Raw genomic sequence first — 27,361 nt, 5'->3', positions numbered from 1 at the left:
GTTGTAATTTTTATGACCTCAATTTTAATTTTTTTATTAAAATGTGTACCAAAAATGTATTTTAAATAAGTCATATTTTTTAATTAAAAAAGATTTTTTTTTAATATTTCAGGGGAGGGCACAATTTTTCATTCTTGCCTCGGGTACTAAAATGGCCCTGCTCGTTGCACTTATCTGCACCCATTCTAGCAGATCTACATCCTTCCTAAAATGAGGCTCCAGACCTATATGGAAGGTGTGGCCTAACCATTGCCTTATACAACTGATAATCACATCCTTTTCTCTGCTAGCAAGGTTCCTATATATCATAGACAAAACTTCATGTGTTGTCCTGGCAGCCTTTCTGCACTGTTCAGAGTATGAAAATAGGTTTTAAAATCAGAGGAGGAAGAGATATTGTCTAAGCCATTTTTCCTTGATTTTGACTTATAAAAGCCAACATTGGCTGGAATTCAGATGCAGACAGTAATGAAATCACATCAAATTATACATAAATAGATGTAGAAGATAATATTACATATAAAAAAAAAGGTTTTTTTTTTTTTAATTCTGATTTGTTTTATAACAATTTTATGCAAATATTGGCAGCACCAGATCAAAATAAGAACAGGTTAATATATAGAAGCATTTGTGTACAAAGGTTTTATTTCTACAAATTTTAAAAATTAATGAAGCTGCTCTCTGCTTGAACGTGTTCGAGAAACTCACTCTGCAGAGGTTAAAGGGAAAAATCATTGCAGCTGTTGTTTCAGATGTGTCAAGTCAGATAGGCACAAACAAAAGGCACCCACATTGAAGTCACTCTGTTGAAAATTATATTTTAAGTATTTGTGAAGTTTTCTGATGAGGAAAGAAAAAAAAAAAAAATGTTTCCTCTGTAGTCCAGTTTTTTTCATGAAAAGTAACACTTATAAATGTGAAACATTCTTTTTCAGTTATCTTGTATGTTTTTAACTTTAAAAATGTTAAAATGATAGATAATAAGATAAGTCACTTCAGATTCAGTTAATGAATTTTTAGCTGGTCCATCAGTTTTTTTCTCCTTATACTTTCATTGCTAAATCCTTTGTCTTTTTTAAACAAAAAAAAAAAAAAAAAAAATTGAAAAGTTACCAGTGTTTGTAGTAACTTCATAGTTTTACACAGCGTAGAAGAAAATATAGTAGGGATTAACCCATATGAGAAAGAAAAAATTACATTTTGAAAAAACAGTATATATATATATATATATATATAAGGGAAACTTTTTTTGAAAAGCTTTTGCTATTTTAATAACACTCTCATTCCCTTTTTTCCCTCTCCCCTTTTTAATAGGTTAGAAGCAGATATTAAAAGATTGAAAGCAGATCTACAGGCTAGTCGACAGTGTGAACAGGATTTACGAACACAAATACACAGTCTTACATCTGGAGAGAGATCTGTAAAAAATGAATTGTCTCAGTTGCAGCGTGATAACGAAAACCTTCAAAACAAGTAAGGCACAACAATTTATATGTAATATAGAGGTATATGCTATTGCCTGTAATGGTGGTGCATCACCATTCTTGATTTGTATTAACAGAACTTATTGTTCCATTAATACACGTCAAGAATGTGGCTACTAAGGCTAATACAGAATATGTATTAACGTTAGTTTCCATGCAACTAATTAACCAACATTGACTTGGTAATTTTGTTGTGTGACTTGGCAAGCCCTGCAGAAAAATATTTGTTGCTCAGTCACAGCTTTAGAATAGTAGTTACTATCATTACTGTCATTAACAACCCTGCCAACCTTCATATCGTGTGCAAGCTTAGACATTAACCCTGATATATCTTCATCGATATCATTGATAAATACTGAAAACAACACTGTGCCCAACACCGAACCATAGGGGATTCTGATAATAACATTAGTCCACGAAATGCAGTATCCATTGATAACCACTGTCTTCTGCTCAACCATCCTTTTATCCATTGTAGCAACTTGCCCTTAATGCCATACTGCTCCAATTTGTACAGTAGTCTTCCATGTGCCACAGTATCAAAAGCTTTCCTAAAATCCAAGTATATGATATCAAAAAAAAAAATTTTTTTTTTTTTTTCATCTAGTTCCTTTGGACCACATCATAGTATCTTGTGAAATTTGTCAGACAAGACTTCCCCTTAACAAACCCATGCTGTATCTGAACTATAATTGCAGTCTTGTCTAGATGATCTTGCATTGCTTCCTTAACCAGTGACACCATTATTTTCATTGGAACAGAAGTTAGACTAACAGATCTGTAATTACTTGTGCCACCCTTTGATCCTCCTTTGTGAATTGGGGACACATTTTTACATCTCCAGTTCATGGGGACCTCCCCTGAGTCCAAGGACACTTTCATAATTATGGCTAAGGGTTTGCTTACTTCCTTTGCTGCTTCCTTTAGTATAACTGGATAGATCCCATCGACCCCAGGTGCCTTATGTTCAGTTTTAACAATTTCTCCACTCTGCTCTCAGTTATTACAAAATCATTTAACTTCCTTCCAGTTTGATAAGCTTCCGGCCTCCACTTCCCTACAGACCTCATGTGTGTATGTAGATGCAAATTACTCATTCACTTTGTCAGCTACCTCAGCAGGTTCATGAGAAATCAAACCGTTGATGTAAAGTGGACCAATATAATTAATCCTCTTCCTTCTAGAGTTTACATAAAGATTTGTTGTAATCTGCCTTTGACTGCCTACCCTCCTTTGTGACTTGGTTACAGACCAGTTTATATGTATCCCATGCATTTTTTTTTTTTTTTTCTCTGCCACATGTGTAATTAGTTCATCTGACATCCATTTAGGCCTAAACCTTGAACAGTATTTCTTAGTTGGTATGAAAAGCCTAGTAGCTTCCAAGACTAATTCTTTGAATGCTTCCCATTTAGAATTTGCTGTTGGTAACATCATTAGTTGGTCCCACTGTATAGAATTTAAAAAATCTCTGAGACCACTGTAGTCACTTTTACGAAATCAAAGACCCTTCCCTTTACCCCTGATGGTAGTTACATCTTTAAGTAAATCTCACATCAGTACACTGTGATCACTGCCACCAAGTGGTTCCTTTATCTGCAGATGCACAAAGAATCACTGCTGATAAGCAGATCGAGTATTACTCCCTCTGGTTGCCTCTTGAACATGCTGCTGTAGAAAACAATCATCCAATAAATACACAAGTCTTGCTTGCTTGCGTGCGTACATGCATGTCCAACCCACAAGTTCCAGTCTGTATCTGGGAAGTTAAAATCCCCCATTATAAGATGATCTGATTTACTGGCCCACTCTTATTTCCCTGTACAGTTGTTCATTGTACTCATCAGAGTCATTAGGTCTACAACACACTCCTACTCAACTTTTTTTTTCCCAGTGCTTATGTCACACCAAACTGACTCAGCACTGCACTGTCCACCCATGTCAACTGGTTGCACTCCTCCAAGTTTCTTGCAACGACCGACTAACTGGTTAAAATAAATTTATTAAAATAAATAAATGATATATATACATCAGATGAAATAAGATAAAAGTGTTAAAATACAATAAAATAAGTGTTAAAGTATAATAAAAGCATTAAAATACATAGAAGCTTTCGAGACTAAGTGCATCTTCATCAGCTCTGATGAAGTTATCAAGTTCAAGATATACGTTATCAAATTATGCTATATCATAATGATCAGAGTTAAATTAGTTATATCCTTATCTTAATACAAAAAATATATGCCCAAAAAATGATTAAAACCTTCAAAATACTTATTTATTGCAATTAAAACCCTACTATTCTTCTGCACTACTAGTTACCCTATGATATTCCAGCCCATCCACTAGTACGAGTAGCAAGTTGCAACTTATAAAGTCACCAGCTAAATTTAAAAAATACGCTGACGAATACTACTAAGCATTTTTAATTTATTTGTAAAACACAAATTAATATGTTAATTAATTAAAAAAAAATAATAAAATACAAAAGATATATGCCCAAAAGGTGATTAAAACCTTCAAAATACTTTTTTATTACAATTTAAACCCTGCTATTCTTCTGATCTACTGGTTATGCTACAATATTCCCGCCAAAACAATGGCACAGTAGCAAGTTGTAACTTACAAAATCACTAGCTAACTTTAAAAAATAAGCTAGCAAATGCTACTAACCCTATTTAATTAATTTGTAAAACAAATTAATACGCTAACTAATCAAAAATGCGATAAAATTTCAAGGAAAACTTCCGTTTGCAGCAGTTACAGAAGTCTGTTTTCATCAAGCGACACCTCTGACTTTTATGTTTAACATTATTCTGTTTAATAATTGTAAAACTTGAGCATTGTTTCTGTCTGTATAAACAGTTCTCAGAAAATTGCATCAGTAGTTAATATAATGTTGATGAAACAGTGCACTGCATTAAACTTAAATATATATTTTTAATTTAGTACAGTTTCATCATCATTTATCTCTACATCCTATGTATTAATGTCTTTAGATGCCCATATTAGAAATCATTGATACTGTTATTTGCACATGGAAGACTGCTGTACAAATTGGAGTGATATGGCATTAAGAACAAGTTACTGCAATGGATAAAGGGTTGAGTGTGAGGCAGCAGAGAGTGGTAATAAATGGACACTGCTCTACGTGGACTAATGTTATTAGGGGAGTCCCCAGGGTTCAGTTTAAAATGTATTTTTGTAATTGGTGTGTGTGTGTGTGTGTGTGTCACTGACATTGCTCTGTAACCACGACATGTAGCTAATTTCACCAATTCTGGTCCAAGCACAAAGTAAGTTGCCATTAATCTGACTATATTCTGTAATCTAAAGTTACTTTGGTTAAATTTCATGAATTCAAAAAAACTTTTTGAATTCAAACTTTCATTCATTTTTTGTTTAACAAGAGTTAATTGGCATTATTTTAGCTTTATTTTTATTTATGTTTGAATTTTATTCCTTCCTTTTGGTCTCTGTTGGGTCGGCTATGATGTATACATTTCACACATATACATCATAACAAAAACAAAGACCCTGCTTTTATAGCAGTGGTTCCTACGGTTTTGGCTGTCAACCCTCAAAAAAGTAATTGAATGCCTAGGACCCACTACTTTAGGTACCATCATTATTATCATTATTTTTATGTTAATCTAATTTCAGGTTATCTGCTTTTACCTTGCAGGCATTCTCAGTTTTTCCATGGTAATTACAATAGACAGGTCAGCACCCCTACCCAATACACTGAAAATAAACATTTGTCTATATATATACGGTAATACCTCACACAGTGCAGCTTCAATCAGTACGGGATTCACTATAGCGTGGTTTGTGGTACGTAAATGGTTGAAATTAGAAGAGAAACTTGAAGCTGTCAAATGCCATGAAGGCACTTTGTTTGCCAAACTCACACGAAACAAAGGAATAATTGAATCATCTATAAGAAGAATTGTAAAAGAAAAGAATTATTGCAAAGAGTATAGAATAACTACCAACTATTTTGCCTCGAAAACAATCATAAAGAAAAGGAGCTGTCTAATGGCAGATATGGAATGTCTGCTGTCGATATGGTTAGAAGATTGCAATCAGAAGCCAATCCCATTAAGTCAAATGGAAATTCAAACAAAAGCTATGAGTCTTTTCAACGCAATTAAATAAAATGTAACAGAAGAATGCTACACTCCAGACGTAGTGTAACATTAATGCCCAACATGCATTGTTTGTTTGTTTGTTATTTGGTTTTAGGAGCATTAGCAACTAAGGCCATATTGCTCCGGGATATGCGGTGGTTATTCCTTGACCTTTCCGCATCCTCCGTGTTTGGTGGTGATGGGCTCGAACCCAGGTCCAATCAAGAAGTGTGTGCTGCTCCTTCCCACCTGGCTACGGAGGCGCCCAACATGCATTAGAAAATGCCATTCAATGTTACCAAGAACTCCACAAAGAAAAGAAGAAAAACAAAATGGTACAACTTAAATTAGATAGATATTTCTTTAATTAGTAAAATTTTCTATCTTTCATTTTTTCAAAATAAAGTTTATCAATTAATTTCGTTCTTGGTCTACCTCATTACTATTTGTATTTATTATTTTTCTAACTAATCATGCATAATTATTTCTACTATAAAAAAAACCCTATGATACCCACGTATCATTATTTTTCCCATTGAAACTATTTCCTGTTTAGTGCTGATTCAGTCAGTGCGGTAGTTTTTTCCAGTCCATTAACTGCACTATGTGAGGTATTGCTGTTTATACACTGAGTGATCATTGAATTATGACCACCTACCTAATACTTCGTAGGTCCTTCTTTTGCCCTCGGTACAGCAGCTATCCGACGTGGCATTGATTCATCAAGATGTTGGAAGCGTTTGGGAGCTATGGCCAATCAAGCTGTGTGTAATGCGGCTAGCAATGCAAGTATGGAGGTGATTGGTGTATCCAGATGCCCGCTATGCCTTTCCATAGCATCCCACAAGTGCTCCATGGGATTAATATCGGGGGAGTTCAGGGGCCAGTCGATATGCTGGAAGTCAGAAGTGTGTTCCTCAAACCCTTCCTGCACATGAAGTGCCCGATGGCTCGGCACATTGTCATCTTGGAAGATACCATCGCCATTCAGGAAAAAGTGTAACATAGCAGGGTGTACAGTCAGCAAGCAGTTGACGATAGTGGAGACCAGTGATACGTTGTTCCACATGCATGAGGGGTTCAAGTTCCTGCCAGTGAAACATGCCTCACTATATAACTGCCTCCATGGCCTGCACTTTTGATACCATGCACGATGGATGAAGAGTCTCATGTTGTTGATGCCAAATCCATACACGACCATCCACGGCGTGGAGTAAATAACATGACTAATCTGACCAGCACACCTTCTTCCAGTCTTCTAACGTCCAACGTGCATGCTCTTTTCACCAGGCAAGTCTTTTACGCTGATGGACCTTGGTTAGGAGAGAATGCCATAGAGTTCATCTACTGGTATAGCCCATACATGAGAGCATGCGATGCATGGTCATGCCAGATATTGCTCCATGTTGTGTTAGGTAGTGAACTCTTCAACAGTGCTTTGCCTGTACGAGTCGTCGGACCTGGCACTCACCTCTAATATCAACCTTTCGATGACCTTCACAGTTTTGCCATTGGGTTATTGTTTGACCATTTTGACGGCAGTCCTGGTACACTTTAACTACGGCAGCTCTCAAACACCACACCAGTTCATCCATTTGGGAAATTGAGGTACCCATAAGCTCCCACAATCTGTCCTTTATCAAAGTCCAATAAATTCTTCCTTTTACCCATCACGCTCCTAATTTTGCTATCTACTAAACCACTGACACCTTATCTGTGCTGCGTAGGTTGACTAACTGCGCACTCTCGTACCTCACATGGTCAATGGGTTACATTCAGTCTTCATAGGGGTGGTCATAATTCCAGTGATCTCTCTCTCTCTCTCTCTCTCTCTCTCTCTCTCTCTCTCTCTCTCTCTCTCTCTCTCTCTCTCTCTCTCTCTCTCTCTCTCTCTCTCTGTGTGTGTGTGTGTGTGTGTGTGTGTGTGTGTGTGTGTGTGTGTTGTCAGTATTACCAGCTGCATTCTGAATTTATGATTTAAATGTTTGTGTGTAACTTTTTTATTTTTTTCAAAATCATACAAGAAACAAGCATATACAGCTTCAGTTTTTTATATATATAAATTTTTTATTTATATATATAAAAAAAACCCACTTCCTTTGTTCATCCTTTCTAATAATTTTCCCGATGCTTCTTGAAATTTATTCACACTACCTGCTTATACGACACCAGGCAGAAGTTTATTTCAGAAAATGATTACTCTTTAACTGATGGCAAATCTTTTGTGCTCTCTCTCTCTCTCATCTGAGAAAAAAGTAAGGATACCATCTTCTTGCAGATGCTTAGTATCCATATTCTACAATTTATAGAATCTAAATCTTTCTTGATAAGAGTATTCTTTTCTTCTTTTGACTAATTTTGTTGCTCTTCTCTACACCCATTCCAAAAGAAATGTGAAGTTTCCAAACCTGAATGTAATATGTAAGAGGTGGCCTAACCATTGCCTTATAGCAATTGGAATTATTTTTTTTCCAAGCTCAGAGTTTTTGTATATCATTAACAGAATCTTATGAACTCTTAGCAACCAGTCTGAACTACTCTGAGAACATCATGTCAGACTGCAAATTTACACCTATGTCTTTTACATTACTTTTACTGCTATTATTAGCTTGTGTGGCTGAATTCACTGTATTTCTTTAGGAATATCCAAATAAATACAGTACTTCACATATATCAATCCATCTTTTGGTCCATCTGTTTAATTTATCGATGTTTTTCTTCGTCAGTGAACTTAGATATTATATTTAATATGCCTTCATCAATATTGTTAATAAATACTAAAAGCAGTAAGGTCCCAACATCAAACCTTGTGGTTGATGTTGGGACCTTAATTATGGTTGTCCCAACCATAATTGTGAAGAGCAGGAACCATTAATACCCTGGTTATTACTAGCCATTGCTGTTATTAACTTGTGTAAACTCAAATCATGCCCAAGCCTCAGTGTTAGTTACCAGGACACTAGGAAAATTATAATATAGGACCATGTGTGTTTTCATTGTGTGTGTGTTATATATATATATAATTTTTTTTTTAAGGCTTCATAATCTGGTGACAGTAAGACAGCAAGACAAACAGAACATAACACAGTTGGAAAAGAAATTACAAGAGGAAAGAAAGATGCGATCTGTTGTAGAAACACAACTGGCTTCTGAGAGAAAAGCCAAAAAGTCAGAAGAAACTGCTGCTGCACGTGCACTTGCCATAGCAACTCCACGGTAATTTTTCATAATATTCTTCCTATACAGATTAGAATAGGTCATTTAAGTCTCATATTTCAGGATATTTAATCTTGCAGTGGTGGTGCCTCTAATTGTTACAAATACAGTGGTGCTGCATCTGACGGGTATAAATTCTCTTTGTAATTTCAAAGTTTATGGGGTTTTTAAATTCTGCTTGGAGTGTATCAGTATTTCATATTTTGGTTAATGGATTTTAATACTTATTATATGTATTAGTTTAGTTTTTAAAAGCTGTTTATTTTACACCTTTTATTTTTTAAAAAAAATCCTTTTTAAAATTTTAAAAAGTGAGAGCATAAAATATAAAGATGAGGCTATTACCTCTTCCATTTTCCAGTTTAAAAAAAAACTATTATACACAAAAAATTTAAAGTGTGTGTTCTACATATATAGTTTTAAAAAAAATTATAAAAATAATATAATAGATGCTATTATTCACTTCCTTTCATTTTTTTTCAGGATTTATTTAAAATTTGACACACCATGCAGCACGTGGAATTTGAACATTATGCATGTTGCTAACTCTATCCTAAGTGATTATCATGTTTCATGTCTGTTATTCAAAAATAGTAATGAATCTTTCAAAAATACGTAGTTTAGAATCATTAATTGTTAAGATCACTGGGAGGGTCTTGTAAACAGCTTGAACTAGGGGGAGGGGGAAATGCTTTAGATTTCATAGAATCGGTAGCAGTCAGTTTCTCATTCTACTGTTACTACAAATTAAAAGTAGAATAAATATGGTGGAGCTGTACGTGATGGGTGCATTCATGCTATAACTCTAAGGCAGTGGTTCTCAACGTGTAGTCTGCAAACCCCTGGGGATACCCGAGACCCTTTCAGTGAGTCCGCAAAGTTAAAACTATTTTCATAATAATGCTAAGACTTTGTGGTCCTCAATAAATTTTAATAGTGTAAAGGGGTTTTGAGACCAAAAAGTTTGAGAACTGCTGCTGTAGGAAAATGATGGTATGGCTTTGGTACTGCCCAGCCAGTGATTAATGTGGGCTCATTATTTGAGTTACACCTAAGTGATTCCATGTCAAGTGGCCTAATTTTGAAGATGGTCCCTGCTTGACCATCTTCAATTTTGTTAACTTTGTGTAGATGTTTAAACAGGTTTCAAATGAAGTTGTGCAAAATTTCAGTTCAAAATGTAGTATGCTTGAGGCATCAGCCCCATTTTTTGTGGAGGTCACTTGTGTTACGCAGAGCAAATCACTAAAATTTTTCAAAGTTTTAAGTGTTACTGTTGCACAACATTGAGAGGTAGTGCTCAGAAACTTGGTATACCTAGTTAACTTTTGGCAGAGAATGTAAAAATTTTGGTATCCAGGCTCAAAAACCTTCATTTTTTACAGTGTGGTCTAAAACTGGCACCAAAAATTTGTCGCCGCAAACTTAAGCAAAGCTTTTGAAAATCATAACTTTGAAATAAAATAAACTTTGAAATAAAATAAAAATAAGAAATTGGTACCTTCTTCTTTGGGCATTCCATTTAACATCTCCATGAATTCAGCCTAACTAAATATGAGCTCTTATACTTGTTTGCTGGGTGAGATATTTTCCTTCGAAGATATTTCAGAATTTGAAAGTCAAAATTTGACCTATTTTAGGGGCAAATATCTTAATGTGGGACACCTTCAAATCTCTCGTTTTTGCCACAGTTGGAAAGAGCAGGTTTTAAACAACAAGAATCATGGTTTTTCAGTTTTGTGTCTTGCTACTTAAGGCCTAAAAAATGGCCTTAAACATATTATATTTTCCACATAATATTTACATATTTATTTGATGGTGAAGTTTCACAGCTCAATAAGGACAGAACTATTGCATTTACAAGAGTGAAATTTTCTGCAATTACTCTGCCCTTTCCTTTAAGGAGAAAGGATATACAGTGAAACTTCCCTTTAATGGACAGCCATGGGGAATGAAAATCTGTCCGTTAGAGAGAAGTGTCCGCTAACAAGAAGTCTGAGTGAGGAAAAAAAAAAAAGAAAGAAAGAAAAATCGTTAAACGTTTAATGTAAAATTAAATTAAAATATATACAGATTTTGAACAATATTTTTGTAAATAATATACAATTACATACACAAGAGATAAAGAAAAATCGTTAAACGTTTAATGTAAAATTAAATTAAATTATATACAGATTTTGCGCAATATTTTTGTAAATAATATACATACAATTGTGCTATGCATATTATGACTTTATCTTAAGAAAAATACATACAGTAATCACTTATTTTTTTTCTGCACCTTCTTCCGGCTGATAATTTTGTTTTCAACATTTGTTTGGAGTGAAGAAACCATCGAAAGTCCTTCAGTATCTTCTTCAGCGGCGAAAAACATTTTTAAACGATTGATTTGTATGAGCGCTTCTATTTTCATCGGTGGTTTGTCGTTAATATGTTCTTCGACAGAATGACCTCCTTCCATTTCTTCATCCTTTTGAGGAACTTCTTGAAAAATATCGATGATAATGTTGTTGATATCTAGAGCACCATCTTCTGTAGTGAGGTTCGAGTCTATATCTTTGTAACCAGGGTCACTTGTAACTGAAGTATCGTACATTATCAATAGATGTTGAAGTTCTTGCTCTTCTTGGTGCTCCACATTGCTGTTCACAACTTCAATTTTTGCATTTGAGAAGCCAGACTTTACAAAACAGTTCACGACAGTTTGTTTTCTAATTGCTTTTACTGAAGAGGAAATCCATTGAACTGCATCTAGGATGCTGATTTTCTTTGCAAGGTCACTCACACATGTTACATTGTTCATGTTTGCAATGAGATGTCTTCAAACACGTTTTCTGTAGTGAAGTTTAAAATTTTTTATTATCCCTTGATCCAAGGGCTGACACTCTGCAGATGTATTTGGTGGCAGACAAACGATTTGAATGTTAGACAATTCAATGTGCAGGTGAGATACAGCATTATCCATGAAAAGAATAATTTTTCTGTTTTGACGAATCATGTTTTGTTTAAAGTGACTTATCCATTCGCTCATAATATCTCTTGTCATCCACGTGACAAGAGACATTAGACTTCCAGTCAACATTCAAAAGATTCATCTTTATGCCCTTGAAACAACGAAGATTTTGTGGTTTCCTATAACAAGAGGTTGTTCAAAGTCTCCCAGCATATTTGTACACAATAGTACAGTCAAGCGTTCCTTAGAAATGTTTCCGCCCTGGCACTTTTCGTTTTTTAGACTCATTGTTTTTTCAGGAAGAGCTTTAAAAAACACCCCTGTTTCGTCACAGTTGTAAATATCCTTAGCTTCAAAATCATGACATAAATCTTCCAATTTGACGGTCCACTCTGTTACAACCCCAGTATCAACAGAGCCGAGTTTTGAACTTGTCTAGCCATCCCGCAGAAGCTTTGAACTCATTTACTCCCATAGATTTCGCAACCTCCAAAGCCTTTTCCCTAATAATAGGCCGATTAATGGGAATTTTTTTAGCACGTTCGCGACAAAACCACTCATACGTAACATTGTCAATTTGAAGTCCAACAGTTTTCAGGAATGATTTTTGAACCTGATCATTTCCGTGTTGCCAAAATTGTTTGAGCAGTTCATTTTTTCCCTTTAGGATGTGGCTAACCTGTGTCTTCCCGATTTTGAATTTTGCAGCGAGATTGCGAACACTATTTCCTAACTTACATTTCAGCTATTTTCTAAACTGTTCTCTTTATCAACTGTCACCGACTTTGTTTTCATACTTGCATTTGGTACATTATGCTACATTATTTTGAATGAGCTCATCTTCTCAATCAAAGCCAACATGTCCTTGTCAGTAACAACTGCATAGTAATGGCGCCTCCGTAGCCAGGTGGGCAGGAGCAGCAGTGCGTAGCACACGCTTCTTGATTAGACCGGGGTTCGAGCCTGTGACCACCAAATATGGAGGATGCGGAAAGGTCGGGGAATGACGACCGCATATCCCCGGAGCAATATGGCCTTAGTTGCTAATGCTCCTAAAAAACCAAATAAAACTAACAATAAAGATACCTTTCCTCTTAAAAATAAAAAATAAAAAAAAATAATAATAATAATAAATAAATAAATATTTCATTTTTATGGTGACATAATGTCATGATATTTCCAATTTAAAAGACTCAGGCAAAGCTTTATTAATGAGATTTGACTCTTCTGTCAAGGATAAAAGACAGTTGAAAAGAATTTAAACAAAAATGACAAAAACCATATTACCTAAATGAATGAAATCTAATATAAATTTATTGGTTCTTTTTCATATCTGTATGTCTGTGATAATATAAAACAAGAAAATGAAGAGTATATTTTGCATTGATTGTGTGGCATAGTGAGATTAATTTGTAAATTATGTATGTACAGCATCTGTGTATACAGGGTGTTTTAATTAAAATGCAGTGAGGTCTGTCTTGCTTATTTTCAGGTTTAGTCTGTTTGGTGTCTGTACCTTTTTTTTAACATTTGTGTTGAAATTTTTATTTAAATTGGACTAAGTATTACAGTTTAGATTGTATGGTTTCTCAATTTAAATTTTACATAATCAGCTGTTCTTTTTTTCCTCAATGGAAAAGTTGTTCCCTGTCCTCGGTTTAGTTTAAACTATCATCAATGTACTTCTGAAATGAATATAAATTGATTTTATTTGAAGAAAAAGAAAACAAACACAATATTTGTATATAATGGTCACTTTTTGATCAGTGTGGTTACCTGTATAAAATGGCTAGATGTGCAAGGGCAGTTGTGTTGAATCTCCTCTCAAATAATGATAAAATAAAATAACATTCAAAAGAAGTACTTAAAAAATAATAATAAATTCTGGGGTGGAAAGCATCAGTTTTATGAAATAGTAGTTTTAAGGGGGAGGGAACAAATGTGCAATAATAAATTCTTTAACAGGAAATAATAATAAAAGATAAATGAAACTGGAATGGATATTTTAGCTCTTAACTTTGATTTTAGCTGTTTGTTATCAAAGATCAGTTATCAATAATATTCAACAATGTTTTATGGCTGTTGTTATTATATCTGCAAATGGAAGATAACAATGGCAGATTAAAAATAATTTTGATTTGATAACAATGCTGCAGATATACATCATGCAAACAATTTACATTCTATGTTGTTTATAGGAAAGAATGGCACATCAAGTAATAGTTTAAATGTTACAGGCAGTATAGTTTCCAAAACAAGTGTAAACCATAGTACAAAATAAAGAGCCAGTGTCTGATTAAATTTGGGAGTTGTTGGTTTCAGTGCCCCATGAGCTGCCATACATTTACCATGGGGAATAACAAATACCTTGTGGTTCAGAATGTTATGCAAATATGGACACAAATTGGCCCTTCAGTTTTCACAACAAAATTCAGATCTGCCCTGGGGCTCAGCAGAAACATAAAATTTACATCTCACAACATTGGCCGATCCACATAAACTGAATGAAGAGTGTAGTGAAATTTATTTTAGAAGTACAACTTCTTTGTGTTTATTCACATTCACATGCACATTTGTAAAATTGTGTGAAAGCATATTTTCCAAAAATGATTTATGCAAAATGGTATTACTGTATTGAGAATGCAGCTGAAGTTCTAGAGCAACAGCAAGATTATTTACCAGGAGCCATCCTCAAAGGCTGCAGATGTCACATACCATAATTGTGTGTATTGTGAATAGCTTTATACTAACTGGAATTGTGATGCATAAAAAGGGATACAAATGTGTACAAAATTTGTACACAATCAACTTCATGTTTGTGAAGATGATTACAATTACTTCATATTAATGCATTTGAATGCTTAAGAAGTTCCCTAAATATCAAAGTCTGATGACAGCTTTGGTTCTAGCATGTGGTGCTGTGCTGCACTAAATTATAATGGTACAACAGTGGACATAAGGCATATTTAGTGCCAGTGTATAGGACAGTGGTTTTCAACCAGGATGCCGCAACAACGTTCCAGGGGTGCCATGTAATTTTGGTTTAAATTACTTAAACTTTTTTTTTTAAATTTATGTATTTATTTCATTATAAAAAGGTGTACAGTATCCATTGTGCCCTATATTTTTAATTTTGTAGTGATCTTTCTGCTACATGCCTTTTCTATAGATACTTCTATGGACACTGTTCTTCTGAATTGGTATCTGTAATACCTCCACTCTCCCAAACCAGTATTAATGTGTGCTGCAAGTAGTGAGCATCCATTTATTGTTCGCTTTTAAACTCACAAAACCAACTTTCCTTCTTCCTCATTTATCCCTTCTGTTTTCTGTAACAACTTTCCTTTACATGTATTTTCTGAAGTTAGTCTTCAGAAATTCAAGTTTATTGTTGACATGTATCTTCTAACATTCTCAGCGTTCATCCTGCATGTGATACTATGTACTATAGGTTCTAATACCTTTTGCGTTTGTGGTTTTCATTAAAAAAAAATGCAGTATGTAATATGGTATTCTAAACTATTGGCATTTTTGTCAACCTAAATGTATTTCATTCAGATCAGTTGTGTATCGACAGCCTGCATCTATTTTAAAATAATATCATAAAAGAGAATTATTTGTTGGTAGGTTCATCTAATACAAAGCAGCATTCTATTTTTTATTTATTTTTTCATATAAAATTCAATGAGCCCAGAAAAATTGTATTCATATTGCCATATGTTATTATGTAGCTTTAAGATCTTTGCATTTCTTGACAGAAAAACTGAAAACAGAAGTCATTGTTTTGTTTACTGGCTCCTATAATCATAATTTATTATCGCTATGCTAGCAGGATTTAAACTGCCTAGTTAATAGTATTAGCAGTGGCAATGATGCAAGAAAGCAAATTTATATGGCATCAGCCAAAAAAAAAAAAAAAAAATTGACATTTCACCTGTCCATCCCCTTCAGTAGTTTTAGTTCTTCTTTGAATTTATTTAAGCCATCCACTTCCACGACAACAGATGGAAGTTTTGTTCCAGCAATCAACCACCTGCTTGCTAAACTTGTACTTCCATACATCTGTTCTTCAACCATCCTTCCTCAATTTGAATTTATGGCCCCTCATGTGTAATCTGAGCAAGAGGAAGATTCTCATCGACATTGACCTTTCTCAGGCCATTTAAAGCGTGAAACACCTCAATTAGATCACCTCGCAGGTTCCTAGTCTCCTGACACTGCAGATTGCAGAACTGAAGCCCTTCTTGGTAAATGCAAGTCTTTGTTCCCCTCACTAATCTCATTACCCTTCTCTGTACCCATTCCAGCAGTTCTACATTCTTCCAAAAATGATGCCTCCAGACCTGTATTCGGGGGTGTGCCATCCCAAGGGTGCCTGCACCTGTGTGCCAATATTTGAGGGTCACTTGAAAATGTGAAACTTTCATACACATATGAAAAAAACTTTAAAGGGGGTGCCAAATTTCAATTGGCACCTGGGCATCACATACCCTGGGAATGCCCTTGCCTGTGCAGTATTCAAGATATAGATTGACCATTGCCTTATACAATGGGAAAATCACCTCCATGTCCCTCTAGCAAAATTCCTGTATTGAAAAAACCCTGGCAGCCTGTCTGCACTGCTCAGGGAAATTTATATCTGATTGCACAATTATCTCCAGGTCTTTTTCATTTTCCATTACTCTGATTGGAATGGGTAGCAGCAGTGTACCAACAGTTGGTATGTTACTGCTACCCATATGCAGTACTTTGCATTTGTCGATGTTAAACTTCAATTGTCATTTCCCACTCCATCTCCCTAACTTTTCTAGGTCCTGTTGCAGTAGCATACCATCATTACTGTCATTAACCACCCTGCCTGATTTGCCTTCATCAGTATCATTAATAAATATAGAAAACAACATCACCGAACCCTGAGGGGGATCCACTAATAACATTTATTCCACGAAGAGCAGTGTCTGTTGATTTCTACTGTCTTCTGCCACTCAACCATTCCTTTATACACAGCAGTAATTTGCTCTTAATGCCACACTGCTTCAATTTGTACAGCAGTCTTTTATGTACAACGGTATCAAAAGCTTTCTTGAAATCCAAGTATAAGATATCAAAATTATTTGTTGCATCCAGTTCCTTTGTGACTGTATTGTAGTATCCAATAAAATTGGTCAGGGAAGTTTTCCCCTTAACAAATGCATGCTGTGGCTGAACTTTAACTGCCATCTTGTCTAGATGATCCTGCAATGTTTCTTTAACCAGTGACTCCATATTTTCCCCGGAATATAAGTTAAACTAAAAAGGTAAACTGCAGTTATTATCAATCCACTGCAGGGTGGAAGCCTCCTCAATGATTCATGATGTATTTAGCAGTCAGGCTGGAACCCTGGTCTACTCAAAGAGTGTGTGCTACTGCACTCCTGCTCCTGACCACTCGGCTAAATATGTATATAAATTTACATATTTATATACAGTGCAGATGCCTTACAGTGCCAAAAAAGAAAACAGAAAGTTGTGCGATTACTGTATTTGTTTAAGTTCGCCATTTTGAAAGTGAATTCTGCACTGATATCACTGATTATACTGATGTTTTACATTTACTTTAAATTAAAAACCCCTCACTATGGCTCCTCTGTATGAGGTTTATTAATAAACCTCATACAGAGAAGAAAATAACAACATTAAAGATTAGTGACAAACTTGATATAATCCAAACTATTACATTAGGGTCACCCGGAAAGTTAATTCATATACCCATGTGTATTGTGTCTGTAAATGGCGTGTGTTCTCTGGTCGATTTGTCGGATGAAAAACCCTAGTTTCTTGGGGGGGGGGGGACCTTGGCATCTACTCCTGAGACCCACTAACTCGGGCCATGGAGTGAAAAAAAGCCCATAAAAGTTCTTAGTGTCATTGATAGGATTCGAACCCAGGCCTTTTCTGTCCAGTGTGGGAAGAACGGTGACGATACCACTGTGCTACCTGGTCAGACTAAACTTGATATAATAAAGAAAATAGAATGGGGTGCAAGCAGGAGTGTATTAATGGCAGAATATAACATTGGTTCCTCAACATGTTTAGTTTTTTATGTGCAGTCAATAAAATTGCATTATTAATCTCTCTATTTCTTATTTAGCCACATTATTTCTGCATTAAATATATTAAAAATAAAATATATTAAGTATATTTATGCATTAAATATATTTCTAGATAACAGAAAAATCAATATAATGGCACCTTGAATCCCCGAAGGTGCTGTTATTCTGAAAGTCTAGTGTATATCTCTGGAAGCAGCTGTTTAATAAATCATTGACAGGACATCGTGTGCGCTTCTTACCAGCTGTCTATGCACTGCACAGACAGCTGGTAAGAATCACACACGATGGGTAGTAAAGAGAACTTCATTTCTCTCTGTATGGCACACCCAGACCTCTTTCTTCCCTATATGATTTTTAATTCAGTGTCTCTCCAAGTGTACAAGTTTGGCTTGTTATTTTCCAGATATAAACTTTGCATTTTGTTGGAGAGGGTTAACATGTTCAACTTTGTCTGTCTGCCTGCTCTCTCTCTCTCTCAATAACAGTTGTAGTATGAGTACATATAGTTTATCTGCTTATCTTATCATATTGTTTGCTTCTTCTCTTTGTTTTTCTTTGTATTTTATTGTTAAAATGTTTAAGTGGAAGCAAAGGAAGTGTCTGAACTGCCCTGAAGATTTCTGCTATGTGTGTAGACAGTTTTACTAATTATGCATATTCTTGAACTCTGATTGCAAGGTTAGTGATCAGGAAAAAACTTGGGCTCCACATATGTGCTGTATTACCTGCACCACAAATCTGAAGATGTGGCTAACGGGAAAAGTTTTCTTCTTTTCTGTTCCTATGGTGTATTGAACTGTACAGCTCCTTTACTATTTCTGCAAGACGAAAATATCAGATGTCCAGAAAAATCAAGCACAGCATCAACTATCTTAACACAGTGGTTCCGAAACTACCGAGATCTACGGACTCCCTTTAAATATCAAAACAATTTTGCAAACCCATATATACGTTGTATTAATGTATTGAGTTAAGTATGCATAAATGGATGGGAAAGTTACACAAAGTGCCAGTAACTAGAAGTAGAGTAAACTAGAAAAAACAGTGTAGTAGATTTATGAAAGGTGAAAGAATGTTAATATCCTAGTGGTTATGATGAATTAAGAAAATTATGGGCTGAATTGCCAAGCCAGTATAAAGTGGGGGAACTGTAAAGTAAAATTAATATATCAAAATACTAACAAATGAAAATGGTATAGCTGTCATCAGATATGGGGGGAAACAATTTTAGTAAATGGTCTAATAAAGGTAATGCAAAAATGCTTGATCTGATGTCAGCTGAAATAAATATCAATACATGATCAGGTATTTCATCAGGGAACTACGCCTGACCATGTATCAGGAACTTCATTTCTATACTTGTCCATAGTAGAAGAAAAGTGAAAGGCCAAAAAAGCAACAAAAATGAAATTAGCACTTTCTAATAGAGTATGGACAAGGTAGTCCCCAATGCAGTGTAATTTATTTAGATAAAAATAAGTATCGAGTTGGGATAAAAATGGTTAATATCAATATGTTTAATATAAATATGTAGAATTTTTAGTGCAGGATTTAATTTTGTATAGATAGGAAATCAATCTATTTTAAAAATAGATTTAGAACAAGCAAATGGTATAAGGGTGAGGTATTAAATTGAGGATCGGGAAAGGAAAAAGGAGTATTTTAAATAAATCAAGACGAAAAATAGCAATAGAAGTAGGAACGTTCATGTCACCCTCGTATTACACTAATAGTTTAACGAACGGGAAGAACTTTAGAATTAGACAGCAGAAAGATAAAAAGCATAGAAAAAGTTATTAAATATAACACTAAGCTTGCTGGGGTTGTGAAGCCCAACCTTATAGTAAGGGCTCTGGCATTTGTAAGTGTTAGTATAAAAGGGAGCTAATACCAAATGCTTGTATTGAAAGGAAAAATGTGTGTCGAAACATGTCGAGAAATGAATCTAAAAGTATGATAAGACAGTGAAAGTGTAAGATACCTGGAGTATTTCAAGAAATGCAAAGCAAAAATGAGCAGGCAGTGAGATGAATGCATGCAGGCTTCAACCAAATGAGCAATATATTATTATTTTATTATTATTATTACTAGCCATATGGCGCAAGGAAGTCTGAGGCTTATGCTGCACCAGCCAAAAATAAAAGTTACTGAGAGAGAGAGGGGGGGGGGGAATCACCAAGAAAGAGAAGAATGATGATGATGATATCTAGCTCGGGACCCTGGGTGTGCCAAGTCCATACCCACCAGATGTGAGCCACTTTATAAAGCAATTTATAGCAGCGAAGCAGACTTAATAGTAAGCTGCAAAGAAATTCAAAATACTGATCTCTATAGTCGTATTTAGAATACAAGTGCATGGAGATAATTTATAATTAGCGTTGGAAAAAGAAACCCGATTGGAATAGTATGGCTTTACTGTGATAAAGTCATAAATGCATCAGAGTATGGTAGATTTGTCACCATATAATTATCTTTATATTAACGGAAATATTTAATTTGTATGATTTTATCACAATAAAGCTATAATATTCCATCGCCGTTTCTTTTTCCAATGCTAATTATAAATTATCTCCATGCACTTGTATTCTAAATACGATTATAGAGGTTACTATTTTCCCACTATTTTGAATTTCTTCGCAGCTTACTATTAAGTCCACTTTGCTGCTTTAAATTGTGTTATCATGTAGATATATTCCTCATTTGGTTGAAGCCTACAAGTATTCATCTACACTACTGAATTTGTGAATTTCATCTCCCCACCTTTATTTTTCCTGCCAGCTCATTTTCGCTTCACATTTCTTGAAATACTCCAGGTATCTTACACTTTCGCTGTCTTATCATACTTTCGGTTTCGTTTTAGATTTGTTTCTCGACATTTTCCACACACACATTTTTACTTTCAATACATACAAAGCATTTGGTATTATCTCCCTTTTATACTAATGCTTACAAATGCCAGAGCCCTTACTATAAGGTTGGGCTTCACAACCCAGCAAGCTTAGTGTTATATTTAATAACTTTTTCTATGCTTTTTATCTTTCTGCTGTCTAATTCTAAAGTTCTTCCTGTTAGTTAAACTATTAGTGTAATACGAGGGTGACATGAAGGTTCCTACTTCTATTGCTATTTTTCGTCTTGATTTATTTAAAATACTCCTTTTTCCTTTCCCGATCCTCAATTTAATACCTCACCCTTATACAATTTGCTTGTTCTAAATCTATTTTTAAAATACATTGATTTTTAATCTATACAAAATTAAATCCTGCACTAAAAATTCTACATATTTATATTAAACACATTGATATTAACCATTTTTATCCCAACTCGATACTTATTTTTACCTAAATAAATTACACTGCATTAGGACTACCTTGTCCATACTGTATTAGAAAGTGCTAATTTCATTTTCGTTGCTTTTTTGGCCTTTCACTTTTCTTCTGCTATGGACAAGTATAGAAATGCAGTTCCTGATACATGGTCGGGTGTAGTCCCCTGATGAAATACCTGATCATGTATCGATACTTATTTCAGCTGACATCAGATCAAGCATTTTTGCATTACCCTTTATTAGACCATTTACTAAAATTGTTTCACCCCCATATCTGATGACAGCTATACCATTTTCATTTTGTTAGTATTTTGATATATTAATTTTACTTTACAGTTCTCCTGCTTTATATTGGCTTGGCAATTCAGCCCATAATTTTCTTAATTCATCATAACCTCTAGGATATTAACATTCTTTAATCTTTTGAAAATCTCCTACACTTTTTCTAGTTACTGGCACTTTTGTAACTTTCACATCCTTTTATTGCATACTTAATTCAATACATTAATACAACTTATATACTCTTGCATCCTCTAATGCTGCTTTCTGCTTTTAGGTGCATCTGTCATACCTGATTTATTAATCTTGCATTCGCTGAAACCATTTAATCAACTGTATACCTCTTTTCATATGTAACTCTTTAAACATTACCTTTAAGGGTTTACATTTGAATACCCATATATATATATTATATATATATATATAACAGTTAAGAAGCAAAATAAGTAGAAAAAGGAAAATAACAAAAGTTATAGTATGTCTAATATTCCAAAATATGCAGTGCAGGAGTAGAGAAAGCAAAAGGATATAAATAATGTGTGATTTGTAGAATAAATAGTGTCTGTAAAATGGAAATTAAATGAAAAGTACACAAGGTGGCAAAAAAAAAAAATATATATATATATATATATATATATGTATGTTTCTCCGTGTGTGTATATATGTATGAACCCTGTTTTCTGAAAATAAAATTCAAAGTTTTATGTTTAAAACAACTCAACTTTTTTCTTATTTTTACATAAAAAAAATAACTTTATCATCAATTTGCTATGCATAGGACAAATAATTTTACCAGTTCCAGAGGATCCGTTTCAGGTTCCCCCTTGGAACTGGTCTACGGACCCCAATTTGGGAAACGCTGTTTTAACATGTCATCTGCATGGCCTGTTCACATAATAAAATCTTACTGATACCAAATCCCCCAAAATCATGAGATAAAGGAAGCAGTAATGAATATAGCGAGAATACTTGTGTTACACTTATTTCAACACGTAAATAAAGTGCAGGGGCTCAAATATTCTTGACCTGATTCTCACCAACGAACCAGGTAGTATCAAAAGTATGACAGTTTAGGAAGTGATAATGGGAAACGCTGTTTTAACATGTCATCTGCAATATGGCCTGTTCACATAATAAAAACTTACTGATACCAAATTCCCCAAAATCATGAGATAAAGGAAGCAATAATGAATATAGCGAGAATACTTGTGTTACATTTATTTCAACACGTAAATAAAGTGCAGGGGGCTCAAATATTCTTGACCTGATTCTCACCAACGAACCAGGCAGTATCAAAAGTATGACAGTTTAGGAAGTGATAGTGGGAAGTAAATATGTCATAAAATAGGTAGCATCCAAAGAAATTTCGGTCATCAAAGGAAAAGGGCAAGGCTTTAGTTACAGGAAGGATGACTATGGTGGATTTCTTGAATTCTATTAACTATTACTATATAGTGTGCGATATTAAATGTATTATAGGAAGTGTTTAAACCTTTACTGGGTATGTGAAAAATATAACATTAGCAGGTACATGGACTTCTTCCACCATTATGTTTGGAAAAAAGTTGTGAAATAATTTAAAATTGTTCCCTTTTATGATGGCATTGTAATTTTCAATCTTTTATGAGCACAGCTGTGAAAATTCAATTTTTATATTGAAAATGTATATTTTTAATTATTTTTTTAAAAAATTAATTAAATCTCTTCTGATGCTCTTCACACGTCATTTCGTAACACTTCACTGTTAGTGAGCAACACTTGAAAGAAACAAAAATTTGGAAAAAAAATACTGCTTCCTGTATTGATTGTTGCCCCTTGCTGCATACATAACTGCTGATGTTAGCAAACATTTCTATTCACTTTGTTTCAAAGGTTATGATAGTGCCCATCTTTTATTGGACCTACAGATGCAGCTAATTTTCAATTCCTACTTTGAAGCACTTGATAATTATATACAAGAACTGGCTCACAAAGCTAAAAGAAACTTTCTGTGTATTTTTTTTTTTTTATGGCAAAAATTCTTCTATAACAAAAGAATTAATGATACAAATCAAAATTCAAATTAATAATGAAGGAATATTAAAATTCATATTGACATCACTTTAATAGATTTTTATTTTCAAATTTAAGCCACTTCAGTGGACATTTACTACCAATTTGTCTGGTAAAGGGTTAAAGAATTTATCTTGGAGGCCATAAACACATTCATCCCAATTTAGTATTAGTAGTGGTAATTGATGCAAGGAAGAATTGAGAAGTACCTCAGAAGAAAGATGCTAGATGCATGACAAAGTAGCTTTAATCGAGCTTTAATTTTCTTTAATCAAGAAAGAATTAATCGAGCAAAACAAAGGATGGCATAGTGGACTATTGTGGAACGCTGCTTTATAAGAAAATATAAAGCCACTGATGGGATGGGGTTGCAAAAACGAAGTATGAAAATTTGAAGGGTGCTAAGAACAGAAAAGGAGTTTTACTCATATGCAAAACAGCAGAGAATAAATTCAATTGGGCCCCTTTACAAGATTAAATAGGTGCTATAATTAACAGTCCAGCTAATGTGGTTGCTGAGTTGAACAAATATTTTGAAACAATCTTTACTATTGAACTACAGTTGGTACCAGGGGAGAATAGTAAAGGCAAGCTGAACTACTATAAAATAACTTTAATAGTTGATATTAGAGAAACATCTATCTGAGGGTGCCTCCGTAGCCAGGTGGGAAGGAGCAGTAGTGCGTAGCACACGCTTCTTGATTAGACCGGGGTTCGAGCCCGTCACCACCAAATACGGAGGATGCGGAAAGGTCAAGGGAATGACCACCGCATATTCCTGGAGCAATATGGCCTTAGTTGCTAATGCTCCTAAAAACCAAATAACAAACAAACATCTATCTGAAAAGCTAATGAAGCGGTTTGTGTGTGCAAGAGAGCCCTAGGAGTATGTGGTTCACATCCAGCTGTACTGGGGAAGGGGGAAAGAGGTGGCAGTTGAGGACATCCAATCATTAGTAATGTTAATAACATGATTACTTCAGGAATTATTCCCTTAACTGGAGAAGTGTCGATGTCTCCCCACTCCATAAAAAAAAAAAGAGGTGAAGAAGTGATGAGCAATTATAGTCCAGCCACCAAATTTGAAGGTCATTAGCAAACTTTGACAGCTGCCTCTGTATTTCTTTATCACTATCATTTAGGAAGATGAGAAATAAGAGATCCAAGCACTGATTGATCTCTGAGGAACCCCATATGCTACTTCATTCCACTTTGAAGAATACTGACTTATAATCACCCTCCATTTCTTGCCCTTCAAGCCAACCCCTAATCCACTGATTGATCATCTTTGTTTTCCCAATCTGCTGTATTTTATACAATAGTCTTTTATGAGGAATTGTGTTGAATGCCTTACCAAAATCCAGGTATACTGGATTTTGGTATACTGTATATAACGTCAGTACTTTATAACCCCGTCATAATTACCATAGTAGTAGGCAGAATCTCCCCTTCATGAATCCATGCCGAGAGATGGAAGTGTATGAAAGTAAAATCTCCATTTAAAAATGCGACTGTTATGTTTACCTTTAACCTAGAATTGGGCCACATTTGCCCTATGCAACAAAATACTGTAGGATTGCAGGGATATTTTAATGCTATAGTTAAAATCAAATCAATGTTTTAAATGGAAGTCACCATCTTTTCTTCACATATACAGCTTAGGTGTTTACTTGGCTGGCAAAATACATTATTCACAGTTTGGTATGTTAGCATTAGCAGAGGCATACGATACAAGAGAGCAAGCTTATACAGCATCAGCCAAAAAAAAAAAAAAAAAAAAAAATCCCTAAATTCACTCCAAGTTTGTCCACTTCTTCCTTGAATTTATTTTGCTAATAGTGACCATCTGCCAACTGATGAGAAGCCATCCTCAGGTCAAAAGAAATATTTAAATAATTTCAAACATTTTGATTATTCCAATCCGTTTATCATCTTGCTTTTGCAAGACGATATAAATAATGTGTGGTTTGAAGGTCATCAGAAGAAAATCTTTGTTATGCCACTTTACAGATACAGATCTCTGCTCGCCAGTGCTATCTGGGATGCTACTATTTTTGAAATGAATGATGCATAAATAAATCTGTTATATATTTATAATAAATGCTGCTTATGAGAATAAAAATCACTCTAAACAGTTTTTATTTTATTTTTTGTCATCCTTTTATTTTTATTAACATGTGTGCCAGAAATGTATTTTAAATGTCATATTTTTTTATATATATATATATTTTTGGGGAGGGTGCAATTTTTCATTCTTGCCTCGGGTACTAAAATGGCTCGGCACAGCAGTAAGTCAGTAATCTTTGAAACAGCTAGTCTGGTGATGTACAATTTAAAAAGATGTTAGCAATTTAGACCACGGGTAACAGCATTTGTCTCTTCTAAGTTGAATCCAAGCCTTTAGTACTTGAGGATTTGGTGCTTAATCTTCAGTGAGAGCAGAATCTCTCTCTCTCTCTCTCTCTCTCTCTCTCTCTCTCTCTCTCTCTCTCTCTCTGTGTGTGTGTGTGTGATCAAAATTAAATACAGGTAAAGGGTGCAAATTTTGATTTAATTGAGGAGGCAACTCGTATCTCCCATATACCAATATGTTAACAGTTTTAACATTATTCATATAAATTTGTTAGCAATTACTAGTTGCTATAGTCATGTTATAAGTCAGGAATTCCATTTTTAATGCTGTTGATAATAACTGAGTCTAATTATGCTCTAAATTTTTTTTTTTTTTTTTAGAGCTGGAGAATGTACGGAAAGCTGTAAAGCTAGGAGACGCGACCTTGAGACTGATGTTAAGCAGCTGAAAAGAGAACTGAAATTAAGAGAAGAACAGCTTAGGCAGGTAGAGAGGGAAGCAGAGGTAAATATTTTCATTTAATATGGTTAATATACTGAGCAGAAATTTGATACATACTAGTAACATTCCTTCACCATTTTCTTTCTTAGAAGTGAAAACTTCAAACTAATTGTGCTGTGTGTAATTATTTTTGTCCCTCTCATGTGAGAAATATGTTAGGTTCCTAAAGCCCTTATTCATCAAGCATACTATACTCCAGTTATAAATTACTGGAATAAGTTACCCACATGGGTGGTAGAGGCCGACAGTTTGGGAAAATTCGAAGGTCACCTACGGGAGAAGGGAAATGCATAGCTTGTCTATTTCCTTTTCTCTTATTATTATTATTTACTTTACTTAATTTTATTTATTATTTATTTATTTTTCGCTAGTGCAGCATAATCCTTAGGTTTCCTTGTACCATATGGCCGTTACTAATACTGATAATCCCATTTTGCCCACTTGAACACTTGTTTACCATTGTATCTCCCTGCCTTAATAATACTCATAAAATACTTCTTGCATACACTAATTTATTATAGAATGCTAATATATTTCCAGTGATTTTGGATTCCTAGTTTACAGCTACACGTGTTCATCTCCGCTTTTGACTTTAATAGTACACCCAGTGCTTGGTTAATCTATGCAGTGCATTCCTGGAACTGTGCATTAACCAAACATAAATTTCCCATAACTCATAATTTCTGAGATATGTTCCCAAAGATTTGTAGATAATTTAATTTTTTTTAAATGAAATATGAATAAATACAGTTATTGTACATAACTGATAAATTAATATGGTTTGAAAAATTCATTCAAGGAAAGCTGATGAATTGCCTTCGTTTCATCACAAATTTTCTGTCAAGCAGTAACATCACAAAGAACTCCCCTCCCCCCCAACAACATAAGGATCAGAATCCTCTGTGACTCCTATTGTCTCTTCAAACTCAATTATTTCTCTTAAAAAAACTTGCGTTTCAAGCTCTTTGAAAGG

The 27,361-nt window shown here is 34.5% G+C and overlaps 1 protein-coding gene across 1 annotated transcript in view; it reads left to right on the top strand.

The window, feature by feature from the left end:
- Positions 1–27,361, top strand: part of LOC150091426 (macoilin) — a 301,613-nt gene that overhangs the window by 250,657 nt on the left and 23,595 nt on the right. The window contains exons 8-10 of the mRNA XM_090375398.1: positions 1,315–1,473; positions 8,651–8,830; positions 26,268–26,391. Coding sequence (XP_090231524.1) covers positions 1,315–1,473; positions 8,651–8,830; positions 26,268–26,391 — 463 coding nt within the window. The remainder of the gene's footprint in view (positions 1–1,314; positions 1,474–8,650; positions 8,831–26,267; positions 26,392–27,361) is intronic.

Source organism: Mastigoproctus giganteus, chromosome 1 (genome assembly GCF_048544385.1).
Source record: "Mastigoproctus giganteus isolate SK-2022 chromosome 1, ASM4854438v1, whole genome shotgun sequence".
NCBI lineage: Eukaryota > Metazoa > Arthropoda > Arachnida > Uropygi > Thelyphonidae > Mastigoproctus > Mastigoproctus giganteus.
The sequence above is the reverse complement of the archived record's forward strand: the minus strand, read 5'-3'. Positions and strand labels throughout refer to the sequence as shown.